At 41.2% G+C, this 13,643-nt stretch overlaps 1 protein-coding gene across 1 annotated transcript in view; it reads right to left on the reverse strand.

Moving 5' to 3' along the window:
- Nucleotides 1-13,643, reverse strand: part of LOC103152819 (netrin receptor UNC5D-like) — a 64,851-nt gene that overhangs the window by 24,039 nt on the left and 27,169 nt on the right. The window contains exon 7 of the mRNA XM_007573449.2: nucleotides 2,776-2,947. Coding sequence (XP_007573511.1) covers nucleotides 2,776-2,947 — 172 coding nt within the window. The remainder of the gene's footprint in view (nucleotides 1-2,775; nucleotides 2,948-13,643) is intronic.

A 13,643-nucleotide genomic window follows, 5' to 3' on the forward strand; every position in this document is an offset into this window, starting at 1 on the left:
CACACACACACACACACACACACACACACACACACACACACACACACACACACACACACACACTTTGCATCTGGAGCACATTACACTCAGTTGAAATGCTGTTTTGTCACCTACTTGTTCACTGCCATGAGAATTTATTTGAAGAAAACTGCCACATTTTATTCCCAACTGGGATCAGAGGTGCATTATGTAACTTTTATTAAATAAAAAAAGATGTTTTTTTTTTTTACATATTTTTTAAACCATCACTATGCTGTGACAGTGTGGTATGAGACAGATAATTGGTGAAAAAATGGATCTCCTCCAACTACTACTGCCTGCTGCGAATGCTAAAGCTAGCATTCACAGCTTTAGCATTCACAGGAGGCAGTAGTAGTTGGAGGAGATCCAACAGGCTGTGCTAGCTGCAGGTAGCAGAGAGCCACCATATGTTTTTTTTTTTTTTTAAATCTATAAAAAGTTACATAGTGCAGCTTTAATTAAGGACTTTGAGTTGAATTTTGCCAATTGAACAGTATTCTGTGGAGTCTTTGTTTGGGGCTCGATAAAGAAGCAGCTTGAGCTCTTTGATATTCCCAATGACAGAAGACAAAAGTTAACAATGAAGACTGTAGGCAGCAGCGACCCAAATAACACTTAAGAAGTGACAAGCACCATAACAGCCAGTGGCAAACCTGCACCATTCATTATTCTGATCTATTCTGGGCTTGCCAAAGGTTTACATCATCTTTACGTTTCCATTAGTTCCCGACGTACCGTTCTCTTCATTATAACCCAATCCCAACATGGCAATCTTCTTTTCCCACTTGTCTTGTAATCATTCTGCTGGTTGCTGCCCCAAAACTCGAGCAAGTAATGCGAGGCGACAACTGCTATTGGGGCATGTTATGCCTCTGGGCCAGGGATTAAACTCTCTGGATTTCATCCAGACAAGTGAAACAATCAGCACCAATGGGGGAAAAAGGACAGAAAAAAAACAAAAAGAAGGGATGAATTCAGGAAAATACAACGTGTCCTGTTGAACAGCAGCATTAACGAGCAGCGAGAAACAGAAAAATGAGAGCAATGCCACTCTGTTGAGTTTAAAATCAATGCTTGATCAACTGTGTGTGGCCAGAGAGCCAAGGTCATTGGAGGAACAACTCCCATGATTTTGCTCACGATTGCCCTACGCCTAAATTCGCTGTGTTGTGCCTTTCCTGATCTAATAATCGATAGTTCTTGTGTCCAACTCCCCCAACGCCTGTCTGCCATTCTCTCCTCGCAGACTGACAGCAGCCATGCCTCTCTCTGGCCATTACAAGCTGTAATTGTTTCTTTATTTCCCTCCTGACAGAGCAGCAGTGTTACATCCACATGGCCTTATGTCACACTCTGGAGGCCGAGCGGATCGTAGGTCGCATCAATCAACTCGCCCAAGTAAGCCTGACAGTCTTTTATGAGTGGCACATAGCTCACCATATATCACACTGACTAAGTGACTTTTGTCTTATAAAGTACATATTTACAGATAGCCAAGCAGAGGGTGGTCACCAACAGTTTAAATGATCTGTGTTGGGAGGAATAATTGTCTAATATTTGATTTAATACGTTTTTTTCCTTACCAAGACATTCAGAAATCTCATTTTAATTGATCAATTTTAATGTTGTCGAGAGATAGAGTAAGGAAAAAAAACAAAACAACTTTTGTCATTTGAATAAAAAATGATGAGGGTGCGGCGCAGGGGCAAAGCACAACCCATGTATTGAGGCCTCATGTCCTCATGCCGGTGGTCGCAGGTTCAATTCCCAGCCTGGCAACATTTGCCGCATGTCTTCCCTCTCTCTCATTACCCTCTTTCCTGTCAAACTACTTTCAAATAAAGTCCACTAGAGCCAACAAAACCTTAAAAAAATGAATAACAAGCAAAATATGACATAAAACATGATAGGAGAACCTTTGTTTGGTGACCACAGTGATAAAGATATTTCTTATGGCACCATATCAGTACCAAAACCTACTCAGTTTTTCATGATAAATTGCACCTTTTTGTTGATCTGTTTCTGAATCAGTTATTTTAAATAAAGATTTTAAAAAGTGCATTTTTTCTTAGATAAAAACAGATTTTTCTTCTAACAATCAAAAAAGCCCAGTTTAACAAGTTTGGCCTTTCTCAGAAATTTTAATCCATACTGGTTTTCATTGCTGCCATTTGGGAACCAATAAAGTATTTTTAATTGCATTGAACATGACTCCTTCAAACAAACCACTTCATTTGCCTGAAAGATATGGATATAAAATATTTACCCTCAGCTCATCAGAAATAAGTAAAATATGGCTCAATTTACACTTTGTATCAAACACCGTTTATTATTCACATAGGAAGTCCACAAAACTTCACAAGAAAAAACAGCAACTAGAGGTTGCTGGAGCTTAACGTAATTTAAATAGTGGAGAAAACATTCATTTAACTAAAATTCACATTTTTTAAAAATCTATACATGTATAACCCAGTGCTCAAAGACAAGCTGCTATTGCTTTGACTTGACCTAACTTGGAGACAGTATGTGCAAACAAGAGGCAGACAACATATTCAGCCTCAGCAAACAAAGTGAGCTGACAGATCTGTCTGGCTCCTGAGCTACCAAACCTCTATTACTGCTGACATTTAGCTACAAAGAAAAACGGAAGTACAAAGGAAAAGATAAGCAATGCGGACCAAGTGGCATTTTCTGAGCCAGGTTCGGATTGGACACACTGTAATGTACTTGACAGGTGTTCGGCCTGCGGCTTACCTCCCATTTGTCGTCCTGGGTTTTCCTCTTGAGCTGAATGTTCCAGTTCTCAGCATCCACCTCTGCACAGTGGGCGACGGTCATGGCAACAGGACAAAAGAGATCCAGGCCTGAAGGACCGTACGTCACCTCTGGGCCCAGGAGGATTTCACAGCCCTCCAGTGTCTGGGCGCTAAGCAGGAAAACACACACAAGTACAAAAAATGTTTTTGTTTTTGATGTTATTTCGCAGAAATCATCAGAAACAAGCATACAGTCTTTCTTGGTAAATGCTGAAGTGAATAACTCAAAGAAATTGTGTTATACATTCATCTGATATTAAACTACACTAAAACGGGACACTAAGTGACAGGATAATAATTAGAGATTTTTTCAGATGATTTTTATTACTTCCTTCAAATTCAGAAAATTAGGTACATTTTCTCAGGTAAAAAAAAGTTTAAACTTTGTGGCCCCCTTTGTATAAAATAGATTTCTTTTGACAAGTATCTGACATCAGTTTTCTGGGATTCTGTTCTCTGGGACTGAGATAAATGTTTTGTGATGACCACTCCAAAATTTTAACTGTTTAAGCTAATTTGGCGGTGCATTGTCCATTTGGAGAAGCCATTGATTGTCTGCCTGATGTCTTAAGATGATGTTGGACATTTTCACACAGTGTACTTTCCTTGCGATCCTCCTTCAGCAAAACAATCACACAATACAATGGTGCCTCCACTGCACTTCACAGTTGGGATGATGTCGACGCCTCAAACCTCTTTCCTCCAAAAGGAACCTTACTGTCACCATCAGACCACAGGAAACATATCTGAAAATGAAGTTACTTTGTAAACTGAAATCTGCTTTTTATGTTTCGTTTCAAGTAATAGCTTCTTCCTCTTTGAGTGGCCTTCAGGCCTTTCAGTCCATTTCAATCCCAGACACAGATTGATACAAAAACAAAAAACATGTTATGACAAATTCAAAATATTCGATGACCTACAACATCCATATGTTGTTTAAAATCAACTTAGAACATATCCTTGTTTTAAGTTGATTTTATTTTATATTTTGGGTGGACATTGTTAAACACCTGCATCATTGAAATAGCTATACATCCATGATGTTCAAGCTGGGCCTGTAATAAATCTCACACAGCTGGCGGCTCCATCTGCAGCACAAGGTGCCCCTGTTTGTATTTGAGCTGCTGCGCCCCAAGATGTCTGCCCACGCCACTGACTATCCACCTCCTTTTTCTTTTCTCATGCTTCCAGAGACATAAACAGTTACATCACCAGGGCTGTTGCAAATTGTTTAAAGAGCTAATAACTTTTGGAGAAAGTTATTAACTTCTGAGCTAAAACGGGAAAAGTTTGATATTTCAGGTCAGACAGCATTAAAAGAGGTATATCTTTTTTGTATGTAAGAATCTGATTGCAATGACAGCTCTGGAAAAATGAAGAGACCACTGCCCTGAACCCCATTAAAAACCTCATGATTATTAAACCTAATATTGATTTCTGAACTGTTCTTGAGTTCAAACATTTGTGTTGTTGTTTCTACATGAATATGAACTTGTTTCCTTTGCGTTATTTGAGGTTTGAAAGCTGAAAGCGCTTTTCCCGTTATTTTGACCATTTTTCATTTTCTGCAAATAAAAACTACATTCTTGCTTTTAACTCCTGTCAGTAGTTCATAGAATAAAAGAAAAATTTTCACTTTACTCAAATATATACCTGTAACAGTTTTAGTCAGATTGCACATGGCGCTGTAACACTGTAAGTGCTGTTCAGACTTTCCATATTTAAGCTGTTCTATTTGTCACAACAGACGTGTTGTGTTCATTTCCCTTTGAGCCTTTGTTCTTGCAGCGAGGAAAACAGACTAATGAGAGGAGCCTGAACGCTGCTGGGATCCGGATGCATCCCTGTGGGGTCGCACTTCCAGGTCCGGACGCCTCAGAGCCGGCGTGTCGCCGACTTTTGGCTCCGTGAGTTCAAGTTGTTTCTCTGTGCTGAAGGACGGCAAGAATTAGCTCCGGCGCAGGTGAAGAGTCGCCATGCTCTGACTTTGAGTCGGAGCGTGCTCATTAAAAGCTGCTTACAACAAACATGTGTGGTGGCAGCAGCAGATGGGCTCCGCTGCAGGGATAGTGCATAAGGAAAACAAGTTAACGAAGATCTGTGTGCTGCTATCAGTATCCACGGGTCACAAAGACGGTGGGTCATTTGTTAGCTTTGCTCCGCTTTAGTGAAAGCCATAGGTAAAATAGTCTTAAAAATCTATGGAAACAAGCTAGAGGAGTTATGCATTAGTCACAGTTCAGTGAAACAGCAGATTTCCCCTCAATGTATTTTAAGCCTGACGGGCCTCCAGGCTTTACTTGTGCTGCCACCAGGCTAAGAGTTGTTTGTTTATTTATTATAGTTGTTTTTATTATTGTTATTATTATACACCAGTAACTGTGCTACGGGTTAAAGAGTCTCTTAGTTAGAAGCACAATGACAACATAGTACAGTCAGTATCGCACAGGGATACTGAGGTCAGGTGTCATTTTTTATTTTCTGTCTACACACTAACAGCTTCAATAAAGAAAGTAACAAGTCACAAATAAAGGGTCAAAACATTTTGGACACTTTCATTAGAATGACATGCAAAAATGAATATTTTTTTAATTGTATTTTTTTTTTTTAGTTTTATGTATTTTTGGTCTGATTTGAAATACAAAAAACAGTCTAAGGGCCACAGAGGGCCACCAGTGATTAAAGTGAATTCTTTGTAACCAGTGACACTGAAATTAGCTTAAAGAAATGTGATGTATCAAGGTGAATTCAGTAAATTCAGAAGAAGGATCATTAAACAGGATTTTTACGCTGTTGGCTAAGCTTAGATGCTGTTCTTCCCTATGAAATATTGATTTGAAAATTGCCTTTAGTTTTTACCCTGATTATTTCTGTCTAAAATTAGAATTAGTTTCATTATCTAGAACATTTGAGTGGTGTAAAACAAAAAACAAAAAAGGGAGAAATCTGGAAGAGCAAGTGATTTTTCATCACGCTGTATCTTCTCTTCAATTATTCAGCAGATTTAAAACAGATTCTAGTATTATGCATCTATGTTTGCGATGTTAACGAGGACAAGATGATGGATGAATGGGTGGATAGGTTTACTAGTGTAACATTTAAATAAGCAAATGAAGGCATAACATTTACACTTGTGGTGTTAACAATAATAATAGTACAATTATTAGTAATTCCTCCTGTCTAAATAGTGCTGTGATGACAACATAAACAGTGTTTTCTTTATCTAAACTTTAGGTTCTTGCTGTTTTTCAGGCGACTCTCAGGCCTGTCAGCAAACGCTTTTGTTCACATGTACACTTCAACGTCTTCAGCGCGGCTCGTCGTTTTCATTGTCTTGCTCACTTTTATTCGGAGGGAGGCAGACGGCGCTCGCTTCGTTCCTTTTAAAGCCAGCTGAAAGACGGCTTGCTGAGGGTGTAGCGTGTCACCTAAAAAAACCCGGCAGTGAGGGGAGGGGAGTAGGTTTGTTTCCCGCTGACAGAAGCTGTGCAACAAACACCCACGGTGGGCCGCACCGGATAAAAACACCCTTTCAAATCACATATTTATCCCCAGAACAACTGATTGTTTACTTGTTATGCCGTGATTCACACCGCCTTAATTGTCTTAAAAGCCTCTGAAATGATACTCCAACTTTTTTTTCTCCTTCCTTTTCTTCTTCTGACACTCGCCCACATCTCCTGGAAACTTTTTTCTGTCCTTTTTCTTTTTTCCCTAAGAAGAGTGGTTATGTAAGCTCCTGGGCTATTACAGCAGTCTTATCGGAATTAAGATCTGCCTCCGTCTCCTGGAACACCTTCATGGTAAATGCTCTTCTGGGTGATGACATCCACTCCAGACTTCCCAATTACTGCCTCAACATCTGACCCTGGGTGTGCATGATGGCATGGCGCAGTGTGTGTGTGTGTGTGTGTGTGTATGTGCGTGCGTGTGTGTTGTACTCGGGATTTTCTCCAGCTTTCAGTGCTTGCAGGTACCTCTCTCGGTTTCTACATCGAGACAACACGGCGACCCCTCTTGACCACTTCTGAGAGAGCTGTTGATCCCTCAGCCGTCAGCGCCGAGTCTGATCATGTGTTTAATTCAAGGCGTAGAAAAGGAGCGGACTCCTTAAGTAGCCGACGGGCTCGGGCCCCCATGGCGGTGATTTCTTTTCTAATACCGCGACTGTCATCACGCTGAAGGGCTCTGCACGGCTCCCTGACGAGGCGCATTATTTAACGTGAGCAATGACTCGCTCCTCTGGGACGCGCGAGAGCCGAGCGAAGAGTGGCAGATTGGGTCACGGGCGGAGACGGTGGGCTTAATGAATGCACCCATTAGCACGCTCCATTACCTTCACCTTTATTTGCTTGTAGTCTCCCACCTGTTTGGCCCGCGGTGCTTCTGTCAATTTCGAGTTGACTCAGACACCTAATGTGTAGCGCGGATACATTAATCAGCCAGGCATCTCGAGGTGAAGTGCCAAAATATCCAAGAAAGACGTGGAGTTTCACTTCTTCTTCCGCGGCGCCTTTTCTCCAATTCTTCGCCGCGGATCAAAACACGTCTCCTTAGTCAGGCTTTCATCTGAGCTTAACTTGAAATGTGAGCAATAATTTCAATCAGCAGTCGCTCACGACACAGAATCTCGACTCGGAACGCTAATGACTGTTCTGACATGACGCCACTTCGACTGTACTCCCAACGCCCCATGAACGAGGAAGTGGCCCCAACAAAGCTAATCACTTGAAACGACTTCATGCTATTTGGTCACTTATTACCAGGAGTGTTACACTGACAGCTAAAAATACCATCAACTCCCTGAGCAAGTTCAATGGAAGGTTTAAGCAGTGGAACACAAACAATAGTTTGTTTTTTCCCACTTGAAGCTTAACAGTGTGCTTCTCTGACTTTGTTCTCTTCAGACAACTATTCTTGTGTGTGTAAGAGTGTGTGTGCGTCAGGTGAGTGGTGGGGATCTTCAGTCTGCTGTGGTCAGTATCTAAGGAAGGAACAGAGGTGAATCGGTGACAGGACTCTTGAGGCCTGAAGGAAATTAAGCCTGTGAGGATTGGAAGCTAGCTGGTGATGAGCTAGCCTGGACGTTGCCTTCCTGTGCTATTCTGCTAGATTCAAATCTTGCTTGCAGCTCAGTCTAGGCTTTCTACCTTCTGGGCCAATCAGCGATCAGAAGGAGAAACTGAGAATGATGATATCGATTTTCTGCGTTGTTTTAGTCTGCCAGTAGTTTTAGTAATGTCAGCGAAGGAAGTGAACAAAGCCGTTCAGTCCGTGTTGGTCACTCTTCCAAATATTGAATTAACATCAACAGCTGACTAGTTCAGCTAGGCACTTCTCTCTTTGCAGAGGAGGAGGATGGTTGTTTACAGCGCAGGCAATTTCTGGTAAGCTCCATAGCGCCAAACTGGTGCATCACATATGTCATGGGCAAATGTTAGTGACTGGGTAAAATTTAAAACTTCAACAGAGTTCACATCTCCAGGCAGCAATCATTTCTCTGTAGCAAATAGCTGGATGTAGTACAAGGGTCTGTGTTGTTACCAGGCTATAGAGCTGCTGCAGCTCACTGGTCACGGTTCTCCGTTTAATGTTGGTTGGAAGACACTTTGACAGTTGAGTAAAACACACATTGTCTGTCTGAGTTTCTCTTGACTTGATTAACACGTAAAAATACTTTGTGTTTCACACAGTTTCTCCTCTGCCTGGTGAAGGTGGTGTCGCTGATAGCTGTGTGATCTAATGACCTTCAAATAAACCGGGTAAAAATCAAAATCCCCTCTGATTCTTCCGTTCAGACAAAAGTCCCAGTTGTGAACAGTGATGCTGAAAGCTGTGCACTTTGACCTGAATCTGGATACATCTGAATGCCACGCCCGACAGGGAGTCAACATTGCAAAAATAGATCTTTGTAGGATTTTTTTTTTTTTGTTCTTGCCTATGAGTTTAGAGGTTGGTTGGACATAAACCCGCCCTGGTGACCCTGAACAAGGTAAAGCGGTTACCGTTTTAAAAAGACAACTTTTGATGACTGTTTGATGCTCAGGAGGCAGAATTAGCAATCAAATATATCTGAAAGACACTTATTCAAGTTTCCAAATCAAAATGTCTTGTTCTAAACATCCTTTTTTTTTTGTAAATCATTTAACAACAACTGAAGTCCTCCCGTAAAAGCAGGAGATACTGAAGTGGAACATGCCTCATGGAAACAGTCATGGTGAAATATAATCCCTGGCTGTGGTGGTTATCACTTAGAACACAACTTTAATCCCTTGCCTTTGTCACAACAGCAGTGAAGCTGCTGACAAAGAAGCAGAAAGCATTTTCAAAAGCTGTCCGAACTTCAATCCAATCAGTGAACAATGCCGTTCCATTTTAGCTCTTAGATAATCGGCAATAATAAAACATCTCTACAGGAAACACAAGAACAGTTAATTAAACGGAAATAGCACTCAAATGAAAAAGCAATGGGGTGAGTATAGCTTTTCAGCTGAAGGAATCTTTGTGTTTAGAGACACAAAGCAGCTTAATTGCATGACTTTTCATTGCAGAGACCAAACGCCAGCTTATTTTCTCTTAGTGTTCGTCTTCTCCATTGTTACCTGGAGGTACAAGACGGCTGATGCTGATCCAAGCACAGCTTTACGGGCTGATTTATGGGCTAAAGACTTTCTATACGAAGACCTCTCTAAGTTATTGGACTGTAAACTGTGACACAAGAGTAAATCAGCAGAACAAGGCAACACACAGAAAACCATTTTCACTGGTCAACGCTGCAATTACCTCAAGCCCAGAACAACCAACGCTGCGCTGTGTTCTGCTCTGATCTTTTGTATTTAATGCTGATTCGACATACATACAGAGCCAGTCAAAAGTAAAAAAAAAAATTAAAGCTGGGGTAAATAACTTTATAAAAACAATTTTGTCAGTATAATCTGTAAATAGATTGATCTCCTCCACTTACTCTCTGAGCTACTACTGCCGACTGAAGAAGGCTCAGCTCTCGGTCAAAAACACCCCATCAGAGCCAGGAGGAGGGTCTAAGCATTATCAATCATCCTTCCGTATGCACTGCTAAATGTGCCAATGGCAGAGAAACAACTTACACTCACAAGAAAACTGTTTATCCAATGTCATCGGTGGCCATGTTAACTAGCCTTAGCATTCATAGTAGCCTCTGCTGACAGGAAGAAGCCGTAGTGTAGCAGATGATCTGTCTAATGCAGTTATGACAATGATCATTTCTTTAATAAATATGTAAAAATAATATTTTTATTTATAAAAGTTGCTTTAACCATCAACTTAATAGTCTTTGATCTTTATTTTTTGGAGATGTTCCACTTTCAGCATGAATTAATTTAAACCTTTGTGATTTTCTCCCATGCAAATAATTCATCACAGGCTGAAATATTTACATACAGTGCTGTGAAAGAGCATTCGCTTCACCTTGGTGAGAGGAAGGAGCGAGCTGTGGACTGAATGATGGCTCTGTCCAAAGCTCTTGGCAGCTGGAACTGGGAACAGTGAGCGCTGACAGCTAAAGGCAAACACAGCCACCACGCAACATCCAGAAATGCGGATCAACCGGGTCAACCACTGCAGGCGACCTGGACTCTGACTAGAGGGCTATGAATTAAAGCAGGAAACCGTATAGCGCCTACACTCGGGGGGGCTTCACTGCTCACAGTGTGTACAAAAGATAAAAGGTTTAGCCCTCACTTCATAAAACTGATCCTCTGAGGCGGATTGAGACTGAAAGGTTTCTGATTAATCAAACAAAACCGAGACTGGAGGTACAACAGCAAGTCCCAAATGTTATACTTACTGCTGAAAAGCCAGCACGTGTTACAGCCTTGCTACAGATTTCTCTACGCTTCACTTTTTGCCAAACTTTATTGTTTAAGATAATTAACCAAATTTTGATAGACAAAAAGCTATCCAAACCAACCTGGGTAATATTTTGACAACTGGGTTCAGTGACTCTTCCCATTGCCAGGCCTGAAAGAAATGACTTTAAGAAAACCTGTTTGACATCACGAAGTAGGCCAAAAGAAAGCAACACACAGTAATCCCAATTTGGAAAAAAACAAAAAAAACAAAAAACAAACAAACAAAAATCTAGACATCTATTAATATTTGAAGGGTTACAGAACAATTTCTACAGGGCTCTGCTTAGTTGAGGCGAAATCTGTTCTCATTGTCACGGCTGCATGACCAAAGTGGCGTCACTTTCTTCTCATGCCTCATGTCGTCTACTCCTTCTTGTCACAACCACCCTGGCAAACGTTTTGCCCCCCCTCTCCATGCAAAACTATTGCATGATTGGTCTGAATTTTGTGGGTGTGTTAATTTATGCGAAAAACTGCAACAAGCTGTAGCAAACACGTCGGGACCTCCATGTTTGTTTTTCCCGATCTGTCAGTCATTTCTGTCCAATGGGAGCAATGATCGTTACAACTTTGTTTACAACTTATAGTCCTCTTGCAGACATCCTTAGGTAACCACAAAGGGAGAGTGAATATTATCTGACTTAAAAAAACTTGTTTAAAATGTTCAGCTATGCATTGGAAGCTTCAGGAGCCTGGAGGTAATTAGAAACACCCCAGCGGGAAACAATCTGAGTTTGGAGAACTAGGTCAGGAAGAGACTGGTGTTTTTGCAGTAAAGTAAAAGACAGAGTACTTTGGATGTCCCGTAACCTGGCAACATGCAGACAGGCACTGACAGCCAGAGAGAAGACGACCACAGCAGACCACAGAACGAATGCGGGCTTCTACCAGAAACATCAGCACATACCGCCCAGCTCCCACAGAGCGACAGACAATAAGAACTCCAAAAGAAAAGGTGACGGCACTTTTCATGTGCCTGGTTTTGTGTTGCTTAGTTGTTCTCATTTTCAGACTTTGTGTTTTACAGTTTCAGTTGGATTTTATTCAGCTCATCCAGGCACTCAGTTTCATGTGTTTTTGTTTTTTTTCTTGCATTTTGTATCCCTGCTGTATTTCTTTAGTTTATTCCCTGTCAGTTAGTCTTGCTTTCTACTACACACTTGCAAAAAACCTTTTAACTGAACAGCTAACATAGAATTTGACAGATGGCTCATTGAAATTCACTTTGTTGATGCAAACATACAATTTTAGTGCAAACTGTGTTGACTTTTGACACTTTTTTTGTTGCAAATATAACAGAAAATGGTAACAGACTTTGTGAAAAGGGAGTAAGTGGTTACAAAACCACTTAAAACTGATTTCCAATCTGTGGTTTTAATAATGCTTGGTGCCCAACCTCGTGATACAAATATTGACCAATTTAAATTTCTTTTTTAACACTAAAGACAATAAAATTCTATGAGAACAGCATTCCATTTATTTTCCTAGCCTTCCTGCAGAGCAGTCGTTAGTTTACCCCAGTAAGAGTGGAGGTAATGCCATGCAGTGTGGGAGCGAGCCATCAACATACACAAGATTGTTCCCCAGGTTTAAAATGCAAGGACAGAATGAGTAGAGTTCATACTTTTAACTGCCTGCTGCATAGTGCATTAGCAGCGAGCACAAATAACAGTGGTTAGCACTACTAAAACTGCAGTCTCACCTTTTTTCTGCAATGTCTACCTTTAACCTCAGTCAGAGATTTCTCTTTCACAGTGCTCTGTCAAATGAACCGAAACCTTTGAAAAACCTGTTCACCCCCTCACCAGCGGTGGCGCTACACCAAAAACCTTCAAAGAAGACATGAGGGCAACTTCCTTCTTTACAACATGTAAACAATAACAGAGTGGTGTCCCATTTTAGCAGCTGCAGGATTTATCTTTTGTCTTTGGTAAAAGACCATTTCTCCTGCTATCTCTAGATTCTCACATTTGGTTCTGGTTCTGGATCTGCATCCCCAGAACCAGAACCTAACATGGGGAAGCAGCATTTAGCTTCTATGCACCACAAATCTGGAGGACAGTTCCAGAAAACTGCAAAGCAACTGAAATACTGAGTGCCTTTAAATCTACACTAAAAAGCCGCCTGTTCAGTGTTGCTTTTTAACCCTAATAAATGAAACATTGACCAACATATGATGTGTACTGGTATTCTAGATGATAGCCCTCGTCAAAATGTAATGTTTGTTACTGGTTTCTCAGTTGTTGCCTCTGTTGTCTTTATGACTTCTTATTCTTGTGTTTTTATGATGTAAAGCACTTTGAGCTGACTTGTTACTGAAACGTGCTTTACAAATAAAAACAAAAAAAATCAGAAGTTTGATGACACATCAAACTGAATAACAAGTATCAGTATCAGTGTTGGTATCGGTGATACAGGCCCTGTATTTACTTAGTATCGGATCGACACCGAAACATCACACGTCTAACCTAAAGATCGGCTTCCTTCTTTTTGTCATAACCCTCATTGAAAATATCACCCTCGCGTTTCCGGCTGCAGCACTGAATCCTTACTTTCGTAAGTGATCTAAAGAAACTCCATTTGCATAATGTCTCTGCTGTCTCTGTCTTCTTATTTAATGGCGCCGCTGAGAGGAGCCACGGCCCCATCATTACACCAGCTAACGCGTTTGTTGCAGTCTTTTTTTTTATTTTTTCCTTCTGTGACTTGGCTCAAAAGGATCATTGTGAATAAATCGTGACACTTCAGAGGGAATTGGAAGCTCTCGTGGGGAGCGTGAGTAGCGGAACCCCACCCTCCCCACCTTTCCTGCAGAGCAGCTCGGTCCGTCCGAGGGTCATTACCGAGCTGTGACAGGAATGCATAACACGGTGCGATGGCGAGATGAAAGGGCCTGAGGGAGATGTCTGCGGCGTGC

Source organism: Poecilia formosa, unplaced genomic scaffold (assembly GCF_000485575.1).
Source record: "Poecilia formosa unplaced genomic scaffold, Poecilia_formosa-5.1.2 Scaffold329, whole genome shotgun sequence".
NCBI lineage: Eukaryota > Metazoa > Chordata > Actinopteri > Cyprinodontiformes > Poeciliidae > Poecilia > Poecilia formosa.